This window comes from Gavia stellata, chromosome 16, assembly GCF_030936135.1.
Source record: "Gavia stellata isolate bGavSte3 chromosome 16, bGavSte3.hap2, whole genome shotgun sequence".
NCBI classification, from domain to species: domain Eukaryota; kingdom Metazoa; phylum Chordata; class Aves; order Gaviiformes; family Gaviidae; genus Gavia; species Gavia stellata.
In genome coordinates, this window is record NC_082609.1 from 20,392,884 (window position 1) to 20,416,243 (window position 23,360).

General features: G+C 58.9%; 1 protein-coding gene across 1 annotated transcript in view; it reads right to left on the reverse strand.

The window, feature by feature from the left end:
• Window positions 1-21,920, reverse strand: part of PCDH1 (protocadherin 1) — a 52,766-nt gene extending 30,846 nt beyond the window's left edge. Inside the window, exons 1-3 of the mRNA XM_059825289.1 lie at window positions 21,857-21,920; window positions 15,027-15,841; window positions 11,245-13,437 (exon numbers count right to left, since the gene is read on the reverse strand). Of these exons, the coding sequence (XP_059681272.1) occupies window positions 11,245-13,437; window positions 15,027-15,841; window positions 21,857-21,920 (3,072 nt within the window). The remainder of the gene's footprint in view (window positions 1-11,244; window positions 13,438-15,026; window positions 15,842-21,856) is intronic.
• Between the last annotated feature and the right edge of the window lie 1,440 nt (window positions 21,921-23,360).

The following is a 23,360-nucleotide window of genomic DNA, read 5'->3' on the forward strand; positions in this document are numbered from 1 at the left end:
TTCATCGCAAACATCTCCACCTCTCACCAGGACCCGCACCAAGCTGATTCTCCTTGCTAAACCCAGGGAGAACAAACTCAGCCAAAATGAGAGCAGTGCTAGGAGGGAACAGGGCGGCAGGGTGTCGCACTGGCTCCCCCCAAACGCACGGCATCACCCCCTGCGCAGACAGCATGGACCGAGCTGCAGGAAATGTGGTCCTGTCTGACGGACCAGAAATTGCGCTGTTCACAAAGGAAACCTTAAAATCCGCCCCGGGCACCCTTTTCCTGCCGACAGGAATGCTGCGGTGTAACAGCCCCCATGGAGGTGAGCCGCCCTGCTCCCCCCGCCCCGAGCACCGATTAACACTGGCATGGTGGAAATATCAAAATTGTTAACTACCTCGCTGCTGATCCGAAAGCAGGATCCGCGGCTAATGGGCTCATCTGGCAGCCTCCAATTGCTCCTGCGCCTCCCCACATGCCAGAAGCCTCAACGGCCTTTCAGCCAGCTGCCAAAGGAGCTTGCTTCCCCAACAGCCACCACAATGCAGCAACTCACAGGGCTGAAAGTGAAAGGCAATGTCAGACCCAATGCCCAGAATATAAAAATAAGTGACAAGGGAGCCATTGTAGCACATGAGTTAGTCAACTTCAGATTAATTCATGAACCCCTCTCTTTTACAAACCAACTTGGAGCTATGCAACATCCTTGGTTACTGAAAAAAAAAAAAGATAAGCCCAGGGACCATGCCCCAAACTACACAGATCCAGCTTCTCATGTATGGAGGTTTCGCTGCATGTGGGAATTAATTATTTTATTTGTTGTGTCTGTAGAGGAGCACGGCTCCAGCGCAATGCAACATAGGCTTTGGAGCAGGAGGCCGAGGGGAACACTATGCCCATGGAAACCAGGGCAAGCCTCAAGGAAAGCTGGACCTGAATTGCCAAGAAACGTCCAGGGCAACACTCTAGCTCTAGGAAACAGGACATAAGCTCAGCTCATGGCCATAAACGGTCGACCATTTTACAGCTCATCTGAGCAACAGCATGTGCTTCTGCCGGTGTTTTGGGGTGAGGACAGAGTCAGAGCAGATAACTTTTCCCATCCTTTCCAGTGTTTCCCCAGCAGCACACTGTCTGGCCGCTGCACTGACTTTTGAAGAAACTCCCCAAGAGCATTACCCACTCCCCCTGCACCGACCTTCATGCGCGGGGCTGCCGTACCTGCACGTGATGTGAAGAGCTCACAATGTTACGTGGCACCAGGTAGAGCAGCACGATGAGAGAGAGTGTTTCCATATGAGCTGCGAAGGCAAATGCTGCCCTGACTTGGTGTCAGCCTCCTGGCACCTACGGTAACTCTCTGCTCCTCAAGGACTGTGCTTCTCCCTCCTGCGTCCCTCCAGTCCCCTTCATGGTCTGGGGATCCTGTCTGCCCCAGAGGTTCCTCCCTGCCCTGCCACAGCATCTCCAGGTCTAGATTTTCAGAGGCACAAGGGCTAACTATCACTTTGAAAAGTGGAGCAAACCACACCAGAGCTGCAGTTCCCAGCAGTGCTGGATTGCTCCCTTTTAGCACAACATGAAGGAATTGCGGAAAGAGCTGGTGCAGAGCAAGGAAACAGGTCCCAGGGGCTCTGCGTGCTTTGGACAAGGGAGGGATGGAGCAACCAGGCAGGACAACTGCCTGCCTGGAACTCCAGCCAGCACAAACAAGGCAGGGAGATAGATGGACCCAGCTCTATGCAAAGGTGTGGTCTATGCACCCCTGTAAGACCCCTCCTGCATTCAAAAAAACCGTTCAGGCCTTCCCAAAATTTTGCCATTGAAAGTGGTGTCTCCAAACGAGCACTGACAATTCTGGGCAGGACTACTAGCAGACTTAAAGGCTCAGTTTTCTGATCTACCAGTCTGATGATTTGCTGGGGTCACATCCATCACAGCTACTGTGCACAAAGCACATTAGCAATGGGGCTGGCAGTTCTGGTCCATCTGATGTTCATGAGGTCTTGTTTGGTGGCTGTGCTCCACCCACAAATCCTTGTGTCCATCACCATCCCAGTGTCTGAAGTGAGGGTTGTTCCCAACAACACTTTAGCTCTTTCACTGTTGACAAGCGAAGCTACAGAAGGAATCCACAACTGGAGGAAAGACGCACAGGAATCGATGTGAATCACACCTCCCAAAACCAGGTATTATCTGAAAAGCAACTGCTCACTCTTCTAAGTGGCTGTTCGCATGGCTTCCATTGCTGACAATTAGCAAGTGCTGACCTTGCAGTCAGAAGAGAGGTGCTACAAGTCCTGCTGAAATAATGATACCAGAAGAGTCATCCTAAAATGGACATCAGATCCTGAGGCACTATTTAATGAATAAATCTGGGTAAAATGTGGGCTGACTCCACATAGGTGCCCTGAAGCCTCCTGAAATTTGCATGATCCTCAAAGAAGCCGCCAAAGCCTGGTGCCAACCTGCCCGGTCAGATCGAATTTATCTAACTCATAGCAAGATCTAACACAATTAGAAACCCATTTAGACAGCCTCAGGACAGAGATTGCCTAACCTTTCAGCCTATCAGAGCTCTGAGCCCATCAAGGATGTGCAATTTGGCTTGTCTTTGGTTGAAATGAAGACTGGAAAGGAAAATATGGAAATAAATCATCTGAAGGGTGAATCATAAAATCTAAAGGGGTCATAATCTTTATGGAATAATGTCTAAATTGGGCTGACCGTGGTGTCCTGAAATGTCTATCACCTTCAAGCTGATAATAGAGCCATTTTGTCGATAGTTGGTATAGAGCGGAAATTGCTCGGGACACAGAAGGAGGTCTCATAATCACGTTAAAACCATCTGAAGATCCCAGGGAGAAAAAGGTTCCAGGACTGGGAGTAACACTTGAATAAAGCCCTCAAGGAATCCAACAGCTGTAGAGTGGGAAAATAATGCTGGGAAAATAATGAGCTAATCTGGCTCCCCGTTGCACCCAGTGGAGCTGACAGATAGTATTGAAAGCTCTGGGGAGAGCAGGGGGTCCCAAGAGTAGACTCAGAACTCTAAAAATGAGAGATAACCAGGAATGCTTCAACGGAAGATTTTGCATGGAAAAGATGTCGATTTGTTGAAATCAGATCATTTTTCAAGTGAGTTTCTGGTTTCAAAGTTGGGGCAGGGGGGATGTCTTTGCTGAAATGTAAAAATGAAAAAATGATGCTCTTGCAAAAGTAACTTTCACTTCAGAATTCCAGCCAAGTATTAATTATGAAGCTAAATTCAAAAAGGTCAGTCAGAATCGTGTCTTCAGAAATTATCAGGAAAAAAAATACATATTTATACATCTATATCCGTTGATTGACTTGAGCCAAAATAGAAAAAAAAATTGTCAATTCTTGCCGATTTGTTTCCAAATCGAAAATTTTCCTCTGATGGCAAGCCTGTTTTCTAACCACCTCTATTTCCATAGGCACAGGGCAGAAGCTATTCCTGCTTGGTCAAGGAATTGTGTCTATTCCATAAGTCTGTGCAACAACACTCTCTAGACATCGACAGAGCCCTCACTTCAGTGGTCTGCAACCAACCTGCACCTAATGAATGACGATACTGGGTAAGACAAGCCTTCATTTGGAGAGATCAAACGGGTAAGACAAGTAATATTGCAAGGCTTGTTAAGGCCACTTATCTTGTCTGCACTGGTCTGGCATTACCACTCTTACTGGCACAGGACCTCTGGTATGGATGAGCTGAGGAAAGCTTTCTTTTACCCTGTCCTCAAATCCTGGGTGAGCTGTCAAGTCCTTGGGCCAGACCTTGCAGATCGTGGCTCAAGAAAAATTGCGTGAACATTAGAGGAGGTTTCTCTTGAGCTCTCTTGTCTGGGCAAGACACATCCTGACAGTCCCTAATAAACTGTGATCTACTTGAAATCCTTGGAAAAAACAGCCCAAGCTCCTTCAGGCACGCCCAGGGCCTTGAATCACAACACCCCAAAAGGTCTTGCCCAGCCTGAATAATAACGAAGGGCTCTTCAAAATCTGAAATACTGATTTTGCTTTCTACTCGGCTTGAGTGCTTTTGATGAAGAAGCAGAAAGATTAACAGATTAGTGTAAGAGGAACATCAGACATCACATTAACAAGGCATTTACAGCCCGATCTCAGTCCCGAGCTCAGACAAGAAGTTCCCCCCACAGCAGGGATGGATATCTGTCAGAATCTCCCTGGCAGCAGCTTCGCAGCTGCTCAAGAGCATCAGGGAGCTTGGAGTATGCGAAAACCAGGCCACTCGGGAGTTAAATAGCTCCAGGCTCTCAAGTTGCTCAGGCCTTTGGACATGTCTCAGAGGAGCTGAATCAAGGCACTCTGCTCCAACAACTTCACTACAGAGCAGGATCAGTTCCAAGGGAGAGGTGGTGATTTGCTGCCCTCCCAAAGTGATGGCTCTAAAGGCAGCTTTGATGAAACCTGCCAAGATCATGGCTGCCATGTTTAGATAGTAGATCAGGAGGCAGGTATCTTGCAAGTGAAGAGGTGCTGCATCCCAGAAGGATGTTTACCTTCTGGGGCAGGGGCATCTTTAGGGATCTTTGGGCAGGATCAACAAGGCATGGCTGTGAATGCCAAAATGGATGTAAATGATGAGATAATGTACGAGCTTTCTCCTGCCCTCCTAGCAGGTCACTGCCACACACCTACTCTCCCACCCATTCTTGCCTGTGAGCATCTGAAGGACTGAGGCAGTAAACAGCTTACACCACGGGAAGACATTGATGCAAAACAACTAGGAGATGTTTTTAAGGGATCTTGGGAGTTGTTTCCTTTCTGTTCCTTTGTCTGACCTCCTCTTCCTCTTGTGCTCTCAACCACAGGGTTGAGTCGGGAACCCCACTAGGAAAAGAAACCTATACTGCTGGTGGGATATGGAACGCAGGTCCTCAAGGGTGCAGACTGAGACCTCCAGAAAAGTCCAGAAAGTCAGACAGAAGACAAGGTCAACAGAGGACTTACTGGTGGGAGGCTGAGTGGGTCTGAGTCGCAGGTGACCCTGGCTCCCAGACGTGAAACCAAGACCGAGCTTCATCCAGGTTGGACTGATGGACGCTGCAGCTAGCATCAGAGGTGACAAGAAGAGAGCGACCAAGGTGCCAGAGGTGGCCTGTGCCCTTGCAGCCAGGCTCCTCCTCACCCGTGTTCAATCCTTCTCTACCTCAGCCGAGCAGGCTGTGTGCTTCCTAGGGCACCGAAGGAGCAGGGAACTGTGGGAAGAGTCCCTTTTGGAGTAATCTTCATCGACCATCTTGGTTTCTCCCAAGAGCATAGCTTGGGTTGTGTAACTGCAGCTTGGATGGACCGGCTTGGAGGGCAGTACGTAGGAGCACAGCTCTCCCATGGAGATGGGCTGTGCCCGGGGTTTCATGGGCAGGTGCTCTCACATGACAGGTATGCATGGGGATGGCAGGTGGAGGGGGAGGAAGGTGCTTTGGGCTTGGCACAAGGCTCAGCTGCAGGGGCAGCCTTCAAAAGAACATGCCGGCAAGAGAGAGATTTGGCAGGGTACTGCAAGAGCCAAATGTCCAAGACCCCAGAAACCATGAAGGGGAGCTCCTGCTCTTTGCGACCCACCCCAGCACAGCCCCACATGAGTCAGCCCGGGCACAGCTGCGCGTCTCTTGCACATGATTCATGCCGGGGGTCCCGGGCGGACGCCAGCTCTGGGGACACAAGCGCATGGTATCCACCCCTTCGCTGCTGCCCCACGGCCTCCTGGGGCTGCCGTCCCCATCTTGAGCTGACACAGTTCCCAGGGGCAGAGCAGCTCTGTGCCCCTTTCCTCCAGGCATCCTTTAGCCCTCACTCTCCCCCGCGACACCCCACCCCATCCTGCCCTACATCACGCACCCTCTCATTACCCCAGCCTCCTCTCCATCAATCCCACAACATCCCAGCACTGTCCTCACCTGGGAGCACCCCACCCTCCACCCCCTCCAGCTGCATCCCACCCTCCGCCCTTCACCCCATCCATGGCCTCCTGGCTGCTCTCTGGGTGGAGGGAGAGTGCCTGGGGACACACCCCGTTGCAGCATCGGGTTTTGCCCCAGGATTTGGGTGACTGATTAATCGGGCTGCAGGGCTGGGCCCCACTCCAGGCTGGTCTGTGCACGCCGGGAACAGCACTGCAGCTGAGAGCCCGGCCGAGCGGGCAGAGCAGTGCTGGGAATATCAATCAGCGCGGCTTGGACCGGGCGGCTGCCCACACAGCCAGCGCTTTCATCGCACAGAGGATCCACAGCTCTGCTGTCGGAGCCAGCCGGGGACTCAGCCCTGCGCTGCAGAGGGCTCAGCATCCCTCTGTACCCCGGCCAGCAGACAGCCGGTCAGGAGAGACTGCTGGGGAGGAGAAAGCGACAGGGAAGGGGGAGGTCACTGCCCGAGCTGAGCAGGGGGAGAGATCAGGAGAGAGGGATGGAGAGGAGCAGATACAATTGTGAAAGGAAAGAGGGAATGGGGGGGGGGGGGGGGGAAGGAGAAGTCCCCCAGATATAAGCTAGGGAAGCCCATGGTCACCACAGACCAACGCTGTCTCCAAGGGCATCAGGCAGGGGAGAGCCTGGGGGTCTGAGAAGCGAGAGGAAGAGGAGGGCAGGGAGGAATGAACAGCACCTGGCTCAGCGGGGTGGGAAAAGGGGAACTGGCCAGAGCTGCAAGTCACCTAGGCAGCCCAGCCCGATGTGAGGAGCCCCAGGCAGATAGCACAGGCTGGGCAAGACTTCAAGGGAGCAAAGGACGAGGTCCTAAGTGATGGTGGGGCCAGGGACTGTCAGGCAGGAGAGACCCGATGCTCTCCCCTATGGGATAGAGACAGTAAGTGCCACTGCCTCCTTGCAGACGTGCTGCTTACAGAAGAGTCATCACCTGCCCAAGGCTGCACGCTATGTACACCCTACTGTCACCTCCCACCGCGTATAGGCTGCGTACACCCAACTGCCACCACTCCACATGGTACAGCTTGCACATAACCCTGTGCCACCTCTTCCTGTGGTACCAGCTGTGTACCCCCTATGCCTCCTCCCACTGCACTACAGGCTGCATGCACCCTGCTGCCACCTCCTCCAAGGACAGGGATTGTACCCCTCTTTGTGCCACCTCCTCCAGGAGGAGACACAGGCTACACCCCCTCCCCCGCATCATCTACCCCCACCGCACAGCCCATGCACGTGCCTCTGCCACTCCCTGCCACAGAGGCCGTGCACACCTCCGTGCCACCCCTCCGTGGGGTACAGGCTGTGAGCACCCCGCTGTCACCTCCCACACACGGAGCGCAGGCTGAGTACACCCCGCTGTCACCTGCCCCTGCAGCACAGCCTGCACACATCCACGCTGTCTCTGGCTGTACAGGCCAGGCTGTACCATGGGGCTGCTCATCTCCAGTGGCTGAAGCTCTTCATTTTGAGATCCCAAACACCCCACGGTGCTCTCGCAGGCATAGGCACCCCTCCCTGCCATAAGCTGAAGTCACCCAGCACAGACCTGCCAAGAGCCACTGCACGTTCCTGCCTTGCTCATGGGGCTCTCAGCATCCTCACCAACTCCCCAGAAGCCAGCAGTGTACGAGCCACTGCTCGCCCCCTCTTGTGCTCCCCCGGCTCCCACAAGCACCCCACTGATGCTCATAAGCCGCTGTGCATTCACAGATGTTTTGCAGGGCCCAGCCACTCTTCCCAGCACAGCTAGGGCTCAGTCCCCACACTGCAGCCCTCTGGACCTCAACGACACACTCCATCATTTGGTCTCTGCACACCAGAGCCAAATCTGAACCAAGTGCAGCTGATCCTGGGAGCAGGAGCTGATTTGCAGTGTCTGGGAACTGCTCCCAGCACAGTGTCTTTCTGAAACTGGGGAAAAACAGGGCAGGTCCCCCATGAACCCTCAGCTCCATCAGCAGCTCATTGCTGGATCCATTTATCAGCTCATTCCACGTGAACGACCTTGAGAAAATCCACTGACCCAGGACAGTAGGAGACTTTCCCAGACATCTGCCAACACCTAAACCTGCAATTTATGGAGACTGTAAGCTAAATTCTAAAACAAGACAATTTCATTTCTGTCCATTACAGTTACAATATTCCTCTTATCCCCCTCTGCAGAAGGTAATTAATACTGCACCGTGCTCCTGAGCCTGCGGGCAGGTGCAGGCACCTCTGCTGAGCTTGCAGTAGCACACTGAAGTTAACACCGCTCCAGCCAGCTTCTCAGATAGTGGGGGGCTGTAAGGATCTGGGGCAGTCTTGGGTTTGTGCAGCTGGGCAAGGATGTAGCATAGACACCACCCCACCCACCCCCACCCCCCATAAAAATCCCCAAAGGATGGTGCCTGGGAGACGGGCAGAAGAAAGAGACACTCCCCGCGCCAGCGTCTGAGAGGTTTTGTTCTCGCCTCAGGTTCATCAAAGAGCTGCGGAGGACAAGGAAGGAAGGGAAGCTTCTCTCAGAAAGTTCCCAAAGGGAAGCAGATAGCAATGCTGAGCCAAGCCCCCAGACTGCCCTGCCCAGCCCTGCAGGGACTAGTTATTTAGGTGGTTGCTGGTGTCTCCTTTCCTCCTCTGCAGCCATCGCATCTCCCCGCAGGTCCCAGCCCTGCCTGCCTAGGAGGCCCAGACACTTCCTGGACGGTTCAAGATAAAACCTTATGCTGTTAGCAAAACAAACTAGAAGGCTGTGAGAGCCAAGGCTGGCACAGGGCTGAAACCTCCGAAGCCAGAACCACTGGTTTCCCCGGATGATCTAATCTCTCCGAGCGCCAGAGCTCCTCTTCTGCAGCAGCCTGGTGTGGCCGGTTGGGGCCCCTGGGGAAGAGGTGAAGCTGATGGGCGCAGGGATGTCTGCCCCAGTTTGGAAGAAGAACCCTGAGAAAGAGGAAGGGGTGGCCAGGGAGGGGGTCCCTGAGATGTGATACTTGGCTGGAGGGAGGGGAGTGTAGGATGGCCCCATCCAGGGCCTGCGGAAAGGGTCCTGTGCTGCTCCTGCCTACCAGGATCCATCCTCTCTCCAGCCCGTGGGAGAAAAGAGCCTGAGCAAGCCCCACAGCAGCAGCATCACCCCCAACCTGCCTGCCAGGAGGGGCAGAGCCATCTTCATGGGGAGCATGTCTGCCTGGCTCCACCACCCTCCTGCAGCCCTGCCGCTGCCAGCAAGCCTGCCTGGGAGGACATCTCCTTCGCTTCAAGGGTGCCCATCGCATCCCGGGGTGGGGGGAGCACCTTGCTTCAGGTGCTTCCCCCCGGTGCTGCTGATGCACCAAGGCTCCATCTGCAACCGCGTGCATCCTCATTCCAGTACTGCGGCAGGCGAGAGGCAGGCATCTTCCAGCCCTCGCTGGCAAGATTTGGGTCATGCTGCCAGGCACTGCGTGGCAGGGATCTGCTCCTCCATGTGCTGGCTTTGGGACATGGGTGGGTCTCAAAAGGACATGGGGATGAACTGGGAGAAGCTATGCAGGATGATGTTGGGGTGGAATAAAGCTGGGCTGGCTGGTCCATGGCTCAGACTGACTCCACGTCCACACATGTACATATATGTATGTATGTACATGTATATGTTGTGAACCACGTCCTGGAGGAAGTTGTCTCCTTAGAGGGCTAGGCAGTGACTGGAGATGGGAGATGTTGACCTGGGGAGGGGTATCAGTACCACAAGGCCTCTGGACTGGCCACGCTGGGGCACAGTGGAGGGCTTGTGAAGATGGCCGGCCCATGTGAGCATCACTTCTGGGCACTGCGGGGCCTGGGTGCTCCGGTGGCTGAGGATGTGGAAAATATGCCTGGGAAATTGCTGGGAGCAAGAGCATCTTCGGGGGCATCAGGGAAAATAAGGCACAACCGGTCAAAAATAGAAAACTTTATTGAAGTCAAATCCAACAGGGCAGCTGAGCTCAGCCCCACGGCAGGAGCCCAGCCTGCCGCTCACCGGGGTACAAAGAAGGGAGCAAGGGTCTCCATAAGGCAAAGAGGGTACAGCATGGTGGGGGAGAGGGTGGTCCTCACCCACAGGGCCCCAGGAAGAAGGCAAAGCCACAGGTACTCATCCCCCCTCTCCCTCCCTAGCTAGTTAAGGATAGACCCGACAGGCGCCAAAGCAGAAACGTGGTGCAAGCTAACTGGCCAGACAGCCTGAGGAAAGAGGGTCCTGCAAGCTCCGGGCTCATCCCACAACCTCCTGGGACAGCTCCAAGCTCCAGTGCACACCAGCGAGCAGCCCTTCCCAGTCCGCAGCCAAGACCTACCTCCGCCCTGCCCCGCACGCAGCAGAAACCCCCGACTAGACCAAGAGCAGTGACCCGACCGCAGCACGCAGCAGAGACCCCAGTGCCCTGCTCCTCCAGCCCTGAGCACGAGATCCAGCCCCAGCCCCAGCCCCAGCACACGGCCGGAGCCATGCCACCTGGAGAAAGCGCCCTGGCTGCCGGGATCCGCTCTCCTCCTCCACAGCGGCTGCAGCACGGCTCCCGCAGAGCCGTAGCTCCAGGCCCGATGCTCACGTTAAGGGAAGCTCGGTTTTCACCACACCAGCTATGGCAAAGGGCCCAAGCCTGGGGGAAGCCAGAGCCCGAGCCTGGGAAAAAGGCAGAGCTTTGCTCCTCCACCCAGCCCCACCTGCCTGGGCAGCCACAGCGGGTGCAAAACTCCCTTTCAGGCGGCTTTGCGCAGGGATGGTGAAAGGATCAGCTGCACCAGCAGAGCCGGGCTGGCAACAGCAAGACTACCGCCTTCCTTGCTGCTCCCCAGACAGGGGCAGGGCTGGAAATTGGCTGCCGAGAGCTGTGGCAGGAGCAGGACCAGTCTCTCCTCCCCACGCGTCAGCCCAAGCGGAGGGATGGATGGAAGGGTGGGCATTGCTCTCCTTGGTGCTCTTAGACCTGGTCCCCAAAGGAGACTCAGGCGGGTGGGATTCCCTCCCTGGAGCTCCACATGCAGAGGCACACGCATGCAGCACCCTTCGCATCACCATCACCCAGGCAGCGCCCCCAGGACCCAGCCCCGGGCACTCTGACAAGGGCTCCGACAGTTTTTGTCCTCCCCCCCATCAACCCCATCCCCTCCCTGCCCCACAACCAGGCTCCATGGCTCGGCTCCAGGGTAGTCCTCTGCCAGCCCCCCAGGCCATGCATGCAGGGCTGGGGGCCAGTCCACGCTCACTCCCACACCTCTGTCCAGATGGCTCCCCGGTGCAGGGGGGGGGCCGCTGCCGGCCTCAGGATGAGCTCTCCTACCTGCTTGTTGGTGTATTTCTGGGGATTGGTGCGGTAGCTGTAGTCCGAGTACTGCTCGGAGCCCGTCGAGTTGTTGTCCCCGGTTCCAACAAAGGTGTTGGTGGCCGGCAGGTCCTGCACCACTTGGTGCTTCTTGGAGGCAGAGGGTGACTGAGGCTGGAGCTGGATGGAGGGCAGCGGCGAGTTGGAGCGGTAGTGGCGACCCAGGTCTGGGCTGCCTGGCGGGTAGTTGAGGGGCAGATGGATTCGGGGGCTGTCACTGACAGAGTCATTCATGAGGTTGAACTTGAGTGATTTCTGCAGCCCCGTCTCCTCCTCATCCTCTGTGGGCTTGGGCGGCTTCGGGGACTTGCTCTTCTTCACCTTGCTTTTGCTCTTACTGCTCTTGCTGGCCTGCTTGGGTGCATACAGGTCCTTGGTCTCCTTCTTGCCTGCCTGGTAGCCACTCTTGGCTTCCCGCTGCCGGCAGTAGCGCACCAGGACAACCAGCACGATGACCAGGGTGACAGCCACGATGCCGGCAATGACTCCGAAGAGGATGTTGCTTCGCTGCTTGCTGCGCTCATATTCGGGGTCTCCGGCGATGTCTATGTCAAGTGGTGTGTCCAGGCTGTGCCCCACCAGCGTGTCCAGCAGCGTGCGGTTGGCCAGCGTCTCATTGACGTAGAAGTGAACCAGCGCCGTGCCGTGCCGCGAGGGCTTGCCCTTGTCATTGACACGCACTACCAAGCGGTGTAGGCCATGGTGCTTGCGCAGGATCTCCTTCTCCAGGGTGATGTCTCCACTGTGCGGGGAGATCTGGAAAAGCTCAAAGGGGTTGCCTCCTGTGATGCTGTAGGTCAGCTCTGCATTGACGCCAGAGTCAATGTCCTCTGCCTTGACCTTGCTCACCTGCTGGCCAGGGCTGGTGTGGGGCAGGATGTGTTTGTAGGTGGCATTGGAGGGTGAAGTGATGAAGGGGGCATTATCATTCTCATCCAAGACGTTGATGGTCACCCCCACGTAGGCAGACCTGGGAGGATCCCCACCATCCACCGCCTTGAGTCGGAAGGTGTATGTGCTCTGCTGCTCCCGGTCAAAAGAGATGCTGGAGAGGATGGTGCCAGTGCCATTCTGGATGACAAAATCCCCATTGTCTTGCTCCACCGACAGCTGGATGCGGGCGTTTTCTCCTTTGTCAGCATCGATCACCGTCACCATGCCCACAGGGCTGAGGGGCGGCATGTTCTCCATCACTGAGAAGTTGTAGCCGCTCAGCATGAACTTGGGGTCATTGTCATTCCTGTCCATGACGTTGATGGCCACAGACGCTGTGCCCTTGAGGCTGGGGCTGCCCTTGTCTGCCGCCACCACCAAGAACTCATAGCGCTCCCGCTGCTCTCGGTCCAGCACCGCCTTCACCCGGATTTCCCCAGAGTCAGGGTCAATGGTGAAGGAGCCCTTGGAGGAGGGGTCCATCACCAGGGAGTAAACCAGCTTGGCGTTGGAGCCACTGTCAGCATCGCTGGCGCTCACCTCCATCACCAGGTCGTCGGGCTCGTTGTTCTCAGGGAAGGCCACCTCGGTGAAGCTCTGGCTGAAGACGGGCGCATTGTCATTCACGTCCACCACCTGCACCTTCAAAGAGTTAGTGCTGGAGAGGGGTGGGTTCCCCGAGTCCACTGCCACAATCTCAATCGTGTACTCCTTCACCGACTCGTAGTCCAGTGGCGTGGTGGTCTGCAGGAAGTATTTCTTCTTGCTGTCACTCCCTGTTTCACTAGCCTGCCGCAGCTGGAATGGGACGTCACCAGCCACCACACAGGTCACCACGGCATTTTCGCCCTCATCTCGGTCAGACACCTGCACCAGAGCCACTGCTGTCTCTACTGGCACGTCCTCCGAGATGTTTGCCATGCCATCCTGGTGGGTCACGAGCCCAATGCCCCGTATCTCTATGGAGGGCGCATTGTCATTCATGTCTTTGATGGTGACCACCACCTGGGTGCGGGCGCTCTTGGGGTTGGCCCCCTTGTCCTTGGCCATGACAGAGAACTTGAGGATGTTGACATCCTCGCGATCGATGGGCCCCTGCACGGTGATGAGCCCCGTGGTGCGGTCCAAGCGCAGCAGCCGGCGCACCATGTCCGAGGCTTGGTGGAAGGAGTAGTCAATTTCGGCGTTGGCACCCTGGTCCGAGTCGTTGGCTTTCACCTATGGGATGGAGGGAGAAACGGTGAGCAGGAGGGCAAGGCAGTGCGAGCCCCTCCGTAAATTGCTGCGCTGCCCGCCATGGCCTCCTTTTGGGATGGCAGGTGGGGGAAAAACCAGGATTTCCTCTTCTGAGGCCAAGGACTATGGGGCAAAGAGCCTGGGACCGGCAGAGCAGCTGGGAGCGGCCCTCCGGCACAGAGGCTTTTCCTTGCTCTTCCAGCAAAACCGGTTGGGCCGGTCGGCCACGCTCCCCTCCCGGCCAGCTCTGGCACGCAGGGAATCCTCTGGGAACCCTCGCCGTCACAACCCAGGCAGCAGCGTGGAGGGATGGCTCCGGCTGCACCCGTTCTGCAAAACCCTCCCCGAACAGGGGCTAGAAGCGAGGATAAGGAGGGAGGAGAGGATGTGCAGAGCCACAGCAACTCCGTCCCAGCATTCAGGGATGCAGCCAAGCAGTGACCGGGGCTGCCTAAGCTCTGCATGGCACCAGCCATCCCTGCCTGCCCGTCAGGAGCACTGCATTCACATAAACCTGCCTCTGCGCCTATTATTTGCTTTCTAAAGAAGATGAGGTTTGTCTAACATTTGCCTCCCTAATCGGCTCTCCGAGCAGCCTCTTCTCTGCACCATTTGCTGCTCTGCCGTTATCTTGCTCAGCAGATTTGGATGGAGAACGAAAGTTGTTAAATGTAAATTCCACCTTTTACCTCCACTCACAAAAAAGGCGGAAGTCATTTTCCCCCTGAAAGATAAAAGCTGAGCAATGGCAGCAGCAGCGTCTCAGCCCATTCTCCTCCCGGCCGTGCGGCTCCCTTATCTGCTTCCAACTTCCATTCTCTTAACAGTGAAAAATGAATTCTTAAAAAATTCACATCAGAATTAGCAAGCAGATGAGAGCTGGCCGCGCTCCGCTTATTAAGATGGCAGCTGCAGATAAACAGATGTCGGCTACTATCATCTCAATGCCCCCTCCAAGCCAAATCCACTGAGATCCACCCCCTCAGGCTCCCTGGGCCAGTTTGCGCGGCTGCCTGAGAGCGGGCAGAGCCCCTGGCCCCTGCAGACAGCAAGGCACCCCTGGAGTCACAGGCAGCCCCCCCAGAGGGGCAGCAGGGATGCTGCCTGCCCCCCACCTCCTGTGCAAGCCTGAGTTTCCATGGAGCGGCCAAGGAAATGCAACTTATGAAAGGGTCTATGTCTTGTCTGTGGGCAGCATTGAGACCAGTCTGGCATGAAGCCAGGCTCCCCGTGGACCTTGGGTCCCAGCCCTCCCCATAACCTGGAGCCTTGCTCGCGCATGCCTGGCAGCCCTGCTGCTGCCCCTCAGTCCTGTCCTGCAGTCCCCACCCTGGCTGCACCTTCATGCGCGTCCTTTCTGACCTCGTTTTATGACATGCAATTTCCCAGGGACCTGCCTGCCCGCTGGCCCTGGGTGACGCTGAGGGTTCCTATGGCTTGCAGCCCTTCTAGGCCCCCTCCTCCCTTGAGGAACCATGGCAGCAAGCGGCTGTATAAATTCTCCCCGGGTTGTCCCTGCTGCAGCCAGGCAGGAGGGGAGCTGGGGAGGAGAAGAAAGCCCCCGCACTGACCTGGAGGACAGAGTGCCCCATGGGGCTGTTTTCGGAGAGCTCCGCTTCATACAGGGCCTTCTCAAACTTGGGTGCATTGTCGTTCATGTCCAGGATGGTGATGCGAAGCAGGGCGCTGCTCGCCCGTGGTGGGTTGCCTCCATCCTGCACCTTGATGGTCAGGTCATAGGAGTCCCACTGCTCCCGGTCCAGGTTCCCCATGACGATCAGCTGCGGCTGCTTCTCGTCCTGATCCTCTGCCACCTGCAGCCCAAAGAGCTCCTGCGCCTCCGGACCAGCCGTCAGCTCATAGGAGGCAACGCCGTTGGGGCCCGAGTCCCGGTCCATGGCCAGGGGGATGGGGAAGAGCGCCCCAATGTTGGTGTTTTCGGGGATGGACAGGGTGAGAACGGGCGAGGCAAAGTTGGGGGTGTTGTCATTGATATCGAGCACCTCTATCTGCCCCTCGAGCAGGCGTGGGCTGCTGTTCAAGATCAGGTCAGTGATGGACACTTCGAACTCCAGGAAGCAGGGCTCTCCAGGCAGGAGGTGCTGGCACTCACGCAAGCTCTCCCGGTCGATGGAGGTCTCTGTGGTGTAGATGTCCCCAGTCTTGCCGTCCACACGTAGGTACGGGGCCCCCACTTCCAGCTTGTAGAGGTGCCCCACATCCGGGAAGCCGTAGTCAGAGGCCAGGCTCCCTATGAGGGTGTTGGGGGGTTGTTCCTCCTGCACTTTGTAGACCACACGCGTCCCACAGACCAGGGCAGGGAGCTGGAAGAGGAGCCACAGGCCCAGGCAGGATGCCAGTGGTTTCATCCTGCACTGCAGGGGAGCTGGAAGGAGACACAGACACCGGAGGTTAGGCAGCCCCAGGCCCCCGGGAGTGCTCCGCCCCAGCCCACTTCGGTGGTGTATCCTTTTGGGTGCACCCCCTACGCCATGCAGGACTGCACGTGGTCCCAAAGCAGCGCCCTGAAGGGAAGGGGCTTCAAGGGCTCGCCTGGCAGAACTGGCCCCAGCCGTGGTCACTTGGCAGCCTCCGCAAGCAAGTACCCGGGAGGACCAGTCCCGGCTTGCAAAGTTCCTGCAACACCCTGCTCAAGTGAGCAACCCAGTCATTGAAACCTCAGCCCTGGCTTCCTGTCACTTGCAGGAAGCCACTCCTGCCACTGTCCACCCTCTTCGTCAGCATGCAAACTGTAATTAGACCCAACGAGGCACACTAACAGGGTGGACTGCACGCAGCCTGCTGCCAGCAACCCGATGGGAGCCGGCCAGGCTCAGAGACAGCTTCTCACCACAGAAACACAGGAGCATTGTGTGCCACGCACTGCAGGGGCACTGCCTGCCACGCACAGCGGGGACACAGAGGCACTGCATGCGTCTGCCAGCCCTGCAGAAAGAGGAGCACCAAAAGGGGGGCAGGGGCTCTGCCTGCTCTGCAGGGATGCAGGGCTGCTACCCACCCAGCACTGCAGGGACATGGAGCACTGCAGGGATGCAGGGCTGCCACCCACCTGGCACTGCAGGGACATGGGGCACTGCAGGGACATGGGGCACTGCAGGGATGCAGGGCTGCCACCCACCCGGCACTGCAGGGACATGGGGCACTGCAGGGATGCAGGGCTGCCATCCACCCGGCACTGCAGGGACATGGGGCACTGCCAGGATACACAGCTACCTCCCATCCATCATTGCAGGGTCATGGGGCACTGCCTGCACTGCAGGAATACCACCCATGCATCACTGCAGGGACACAGGGCACTGCCACGGCAGGGACGGGGCAGCACGGCCCTCCCTGCACTGCCGACACAGCAGCACTGCCAGCCTCGCACTGCGAGATGCGAAGGCACCACCCATCCGTCACTGCAGGGATGCAGGAGCCCCGAGCATCTTCCATCCTGCACTGCATGTGGGGCACTGCACCCCTTGCAGAAAGACGTGCACTGCCCACCCCTGAATTAGAGGGACACAGACTCACTGCACACCCTGCACTGCAGGGCAGACATACCCCATAGGGCAGGCAGCGAGCCTCCCCACGGAGCAGCAGCACTGCACAGCCCCAGCACACTGCAATGGTAGGCACAGCATCTCCCCTCCGCTGCACAGTCACTAGGCAACCCCACACCCTGCGCCAGCAAATACTGTTCCCTTCGCTCACTGCAGACACACTGTTCCTTCCCATTCCCTCCCACTCCAGACTGGAACACTGCACGCATGGACTGGGTGCCCACTCTGCCCCGCAGGGACAGCCCCTCGCTGCCCACCCAGTGCCAATGTCCACCCTACCCGCTGCAGAGGCAGTGACAGAAGTACTGCCCCCCTGCATTGCAGAGAAGCACACTGCACACGCTGCACCGCAGGCACCCAGCCACTGGAAACCTCCTCCCAGTATGCACACGCTGCAGAGGCAGTGCCAGGCGCACCGCCAGCCCCACAGAGACTATCCCCTTCCGTGCCAAGCCACATGCCCTGTCACCAAACCTCTGCCTAGTGCTGTGCCTGGCCACTAGCTTTCCCGTCTCCCGCTTTCCACTCTGGGAACACGCCTTCCTCCAGGGTCCAGGTGCACCCACGCAGCTTGTGCTGAGCCGTGAGCGTGAAGGGGTGCAGCCCAGCTCACCAGCACCCAGAAAGCCCAGTGGTTGGATGTCCTAAAATCAACAGCCACAAACATCTGCCATGGCCCCACAGCAGCAGCCCTCTCTTGCCACTCCCATCACTCGCTCTCTCCATACTCTGCACCCAGCCTGTGGCATGGGTGAGCACTCCTCCACCATCTGCCCTCCACTGTGCTGCACAGCAAGTGCCTAATTCCCGGTTACCCCAGCGTCGTACAGATCCTCAACAAGTGGAGCATCCCTTACTGTCCACCCTGGTACTTCCCGCAAGCCAGCAGCTCCCAGTCCCTCCACCCCTCCACTTCCCCGTGGACAAGTGCCTCATCGGTGGCATGGAAGAGAGGAGCTCTCCCTGCGCAGGTGAAAATACATCTGTTTCTGGTGACGAAACTATGAAGCTTAGCTTGCCTCTGCTCCCTTGTCCTGTAAGCACCCTTCATGCAAAGAAGAGGTATTTCCACCTTGCTGAGGGCATGCATAACTGTCCAGAGCAGCGCTGTGTGCAGACACCTCTGAGATGTATGTCCCCAGGAGGAAGGGAAGAGGCAAACAACCCTTCTTCCATCCCTGCACAGGGCTGAGGATGGAGGAGGTAAGAAGCTGAGCAGAAACACAACGCATCTCTGCATCAATACAGGCAAAACCCAGCAATGCGTGTATGTGCACACGCATGTGTCTGCACTGAGTGTGCATGTATCCGTCTGTGCACTACGAGCGTTTGGGGGTGTGTGCACCTGCCCAGAGCATGACTGCGTGTCTGTCGGAAAAAGCGTACATATGCACACATGTGCACTAGCAGGGTGTGCAGGCGTGCCACGCGTGTGCACGCACAGGGAGGAGTACATCTGTGCTTGCACCAGGAGAGCCTGTGCACCAGACACGAGTTTGCACTCCTGCACTGAGCGCACGTGTGTGTGCGCCGAGCAACGCATGTGCCTGCGCAGGGGGAACATGTACGCATGCCCCTGTCACCACCGGCTGTGCATTCATGTGATGTCACCCTGTGTGGGGGTACTTGCACCGTGTGCGTGTGCACACCCCAGCTGGGTCACGCATGTGTCTGCCCACAGCATGCGTGTGCACTCACACTGGCTCCCTGCCACACGTTCACCTGCCTTCACAGGGTGTCCAAACCCACACTGAGCTTCATCATCCCATTGCCCTGCACTCCCTTCGGAAATGGCTGTGCGGCAAGGAGGGGGAGAAGAGGAAGTCGGGCAGCCCCGGCTGCTGGGAAGGTGCTCCCGGAGGATGCCCCAGCTGGCAGAGGCACCCGCGCCTGCTGCCGGACTGTTTGCACAAGCCTGTTTACACTAGGCTGGGACGCGACTGCCGATGACGTAGCGCCGTCCTGACTAAGCCTTGATGTGAGGTGGAAGAAGGCAGGTAAAGGTGAAAGTCCCAACACGGGGCGATGCCTCACATGGCCCTGACTGAGCTGGGAGGGAGGGCTCCAGGAGCTGGAAACACAGGAGCCCTGTGCCAGCCTGGAGGAGGAAGGGAGTCACCCAAGGGTGCCCAGCACCCATGCTTTCTGCTCCGAAAAAGGGGCTGGAGCCTGAACCCAAGCCTCGTTCCCACAGGTGAAGGAAACCTCCGAGGCAGGGAGGCTGGAGGAAGAGAGGGGCTGGGAACCCGAGTGGGACCATTGCCCCTCAAGGGACTGCCGGCGGGCGTGAGGGGCCCCGGGTTGGCCGGGGTAAAGAATCCTGCCTGGCGCCTAAGGGTGCGAATGACACAGCGCAGACGTGAGAGCCCAGGGCTGGGCATGAGGAGGAGGAGGAGGAGGCGGCGGAAGCCTCCACCACCCGGGAAAAGCACGTCTGTGCAGGAGACAGAGACTTCCCAGGGGCTAGTCCAAGGCATCAGGCTATTTTCCCATGGGATCTAAGGACCATCCCACACTTTCTTCTCCAGTGCCAGGCACCATTTTCCGACCTGCTGGCAGAGCACAGAGTACTTAAAAATAAAAACCCCTCCCAAAACAACTATTCCTCCGCACACACAATTCTCCCTACGGGGAGAGTGTGAGAGAGACTGAACCACATGAGAGAGGCGTTAGTCACGCTGCTTAAAGCATGACTGGGAAGCTCTCGGAGGACAGTGGCATGCAAAATCCTACAGAATTCAGCCCCCCCCCCCAAAAAAAAAACCCCAAGCCCTAACGAGAGAGAGGTTATAAAGTGCTGAGAATTTAAGCAACTGCTTGAACAAGCCTGTGCTCCCTGTGATTCCCACAGCCCCTTGGCCCTGTTCCACAGAAGGCAGCACCGCTCCGGGAACGGGCACCAAAGTCCACCCTCTTATTGCTCCCAACGGCTGATTGCGTGGCTCGGAGCCATGCTTACAAGTCTATCCAAACCCCGCACTGAGCACACAAGTACTAATCCCCCCCACACCCCCCCAAGCTCTGAGCTGGAGCAACATTCGAGCGAGCAGCAAATGCTAATCATGGCCCCACGGGCTCCACTCCACTCCACGCAAGGGGCTGAGATCAAGGACCATATTGTGCAAAAAACGGCCACTGGTGTTCAGTCCTGCATCGAAGGCACGGATGGGCTGAATCCTGGGCATTTTATGGCACATCCCATGGTTTCCTTCGGCTCCAGCTGCCGCTGCGGCTGCTCGGCGTTTATACAGGCTGGGCCCAAGCGCTCCGAGCTGGAGCACCCCGTGACGAGGAACCCCACTCGCCTGTGAACAGCTTTACCCCAAAATCACCTCTTAGGAGCTGCACAGTGATGAAAAGAGGGTGAAGCCCGGGGCCCTCCCTCCTTCTCCACATCCTTTCCAACTCCGGCAGCCAGCGAGGCAGAGACCTGTCAGAGCCTCCCCAGGGCGGCAGCCCCCATCCTTCCACCCCGGGGGTCCCCCACAGCCCCACCGGGATCCTGCGGGCTCCTGCCTCCCCCCCCCCCCCCCCCCCCCCGCCAGCATCCCACTCGCCACGCCGGCCTGAAGGGAAGTCCTGGGGGAAGGCAAAAATGTGGCGGGCCTGAAACACCCCGGCAGGGCCGCAGAGAGCCGGCAGCAGCGAGAGCAGCTCTTCGCCAGGACCGCAGCCCGGAGGGGCAGGGGGGGCTTGGGGAGGGGGGACAGGGGACCCCCTACCTCGCAGGGAGCCGGGGAGAGCCGCGGCTCCTGGCCCCCAGCCGGCCCCGCCGGCTGGGAGGGAGGATGGAGGCCGGGCTCCGCTCCCCGGCCACTGCGGCCGAGGCTCCCCGGCCCCCGGCGGGGCTGCCCGGGCTGAGGCTCCCGCAGCCGGCGGCGCCCCGGCGGTGCCGGTTCCGGGCACGGAGCATCCCGCTCCGCCGCTCCCCGGCGAGCCCCGGGGGATGAACGGGGCGCGTCCCGCCAGCCCCGCACACACACACGGGCTGCACACACACGCAGACACCCGCGGAAAACACACGGGAGCCGCTCTCCCGGCACCGGCTTCACGCTCAGCCTCGCGTACAGGCAGGGAAACAGGGATTTCCCCAGGAGCAGGCACGCACACCCCGCTGACACACTCACCCGCACACACACCCCGCTCCTGTAACGCACACCAGCACCCCCTCCCCGCACACACACGCAGCCCGCTCCTCGACACGCACACCACTCCCGTAACCCACACCCCCGTAGCACACGCAGAGACACGCAGAGACACCCCGCCACGGACACGGCCGTGCACACCTGCCAGACCCCTTCACCCCGCTCCTCTCGCACACGAACACGCACAAACACGGACACGCACAGCCCCGCTCCCAGCACCCAGCGCTCGCCCCGGCTCCCAGTTCACCCGCAACTTCTCTCGCTCCCACGCACCGAGCCGCGCTCACACCGCGGGCGCACACACCCAGGGGTGGACGGGGGACACACACCCAGGGCCACCCCCGACGGGAAAGAATAACACGCGCTCACCCCGACACAGCCGCACACCCACAGCCACCCCACGCCACCCACCCTGCCCAGCCCGGGGCTGGTCCCGCTCCGCGCCGCACAACAAGTGGCAGCGCCGGGCGGGACCGGTAAGCGGGAGCCGCCCGCGGAGCCCCGCGCCCCGCTGCCGCCGCCCGCGCACCCCGGCGCGGAGAGGCGCGGACGGGAGCGGGATGCTCGCCAGCGCCGCTCCCGCCGCCGCCCGGCCCCGCGCTCCCGCACAGCGGCGGGCTCCCGCCCGGGGCATCCCGCACCGCTCCGCAGCTCGCCGCGGGCGGGGGCTCCCGGCCCTGCCGCAGCTCTTACTTGGGTGCGGACGGCGCCGCGCTCCGTGCCGGCCCCTTGCGCGCTGATCCAGCGGCGTCTGCATCGCCTCCTCCCCGCCGGGATCGGGCTCCCCCCACCCCCCCGGCTCCTCTCGATGGTTATCCACGGATGAAAACCAAATTTAAAAATAAAAAAATAAAAAGGGGGGGGGGCAAAAAAAAAAAATCTCCCGTGGGAACCGCCCCCCTCCCCCGGGCCGGGGCTGCGGCTCCTCCGGCGGAGCGGCGGCGGCAGGGCTGGCGGCAGCCCCGGTGGGCAGCTCCGTCCGTGCCCGCCTCCGTCCCTCGGTGTGTGTGAGGATGTGCAAGGGAAGCGCAGCGCAGGCACGGCCCCTTTCCCCCCCCCCCCCGCTGCCTCCGCCTCTCGCCGCCACCACGGGGAGGTGGAGCTCCGGCTCCTTATCAGATCCCGGGACGAGCCGGGCACCGGCTGCCGGGCAGAGTCGCCCGCCCGTCGCACCGCGCACCGCCCGGCTCCCGGCTGCGGGCACCGCGCCAAGCCCCGTGGCGGTGGAGGGGGGGGGGTGCAGCCCTTCGGGACCCCCTCACCCCGGGGACCCCTTCGCTCACGTGTGGGACAGGTCTGCCCTGTTGCTCCCTTCCCCGTGCTCTTTATTTATTTAGTCAATCATTTATTTTTACACCCAGCGCTTCACACCCCGTGCAGCGGGGAAAGGGGGCCCGGCCGGCAGTGCACCCCACTGCGCTAAGGGGAGGGCCCCTCTGTGGGAGCGAGCCCACCGCAGGGGGGCTGTGCCCACCCCTCCTCAGATCCCCCCAGCCAAGGAGGGCTCCTGGCAGGCTGCAAGCAACGGCTCCTGCAGGCAGGTGAGGTAGTGGGGCCTGGAAAAGCAACTGTCCCCTCCCGTCAGACCTCGGTGAATCATGCTTTTATTGCAGGGAGTTGGGACTCGGGAGCAGAGAGCAGCCACGAGGTCCCAAAAGCACCTGCAAGCTCCTGGCTCCCCTTGCGACGCCTTCACAAGCTGTGCTACCTCAGCTGGGTCCTCACTCGCCTGCTTGGCCCCTGTGGGACCTCAGACGGGCGAGCGCAAGTCCCAGGTGGCCTGGGGACAGCGTGCTCCAGGGGTGCCCCTTCCCTCGATGCCTCCGCTGGCCTCTGTGTTCCCGCGAGCAGAGCCAGTGCTCCCTGCCACAGGGCTGGATCCGCATCCTGGCCCTGCCAAAGGCCTCAGAGCTCTCAGCTGGAGATGCTGCGGTGGTTCTCAGCACCCTGCAAGGGCCAGGCACCCCACGGGGCTGCAGGGCCCCTCACCAAGCACCACCTGCCTTCTCGGCCCGTTGCAGTGCAGGGATTTCTTGCCGGGATGCCGGAGAGTCCTTTCTGTTTCGCCGCAACGCAAGGATGGGAGCATTGCTTCCCGCTGAGCTACGCCAACCTGTTGCGCAGCTCCCTTCGCTGCACACATGCTCAGCTCGGCTGCGATGACTGCACCATCTAGAGGCTGTGCTGGCCTGCTTGG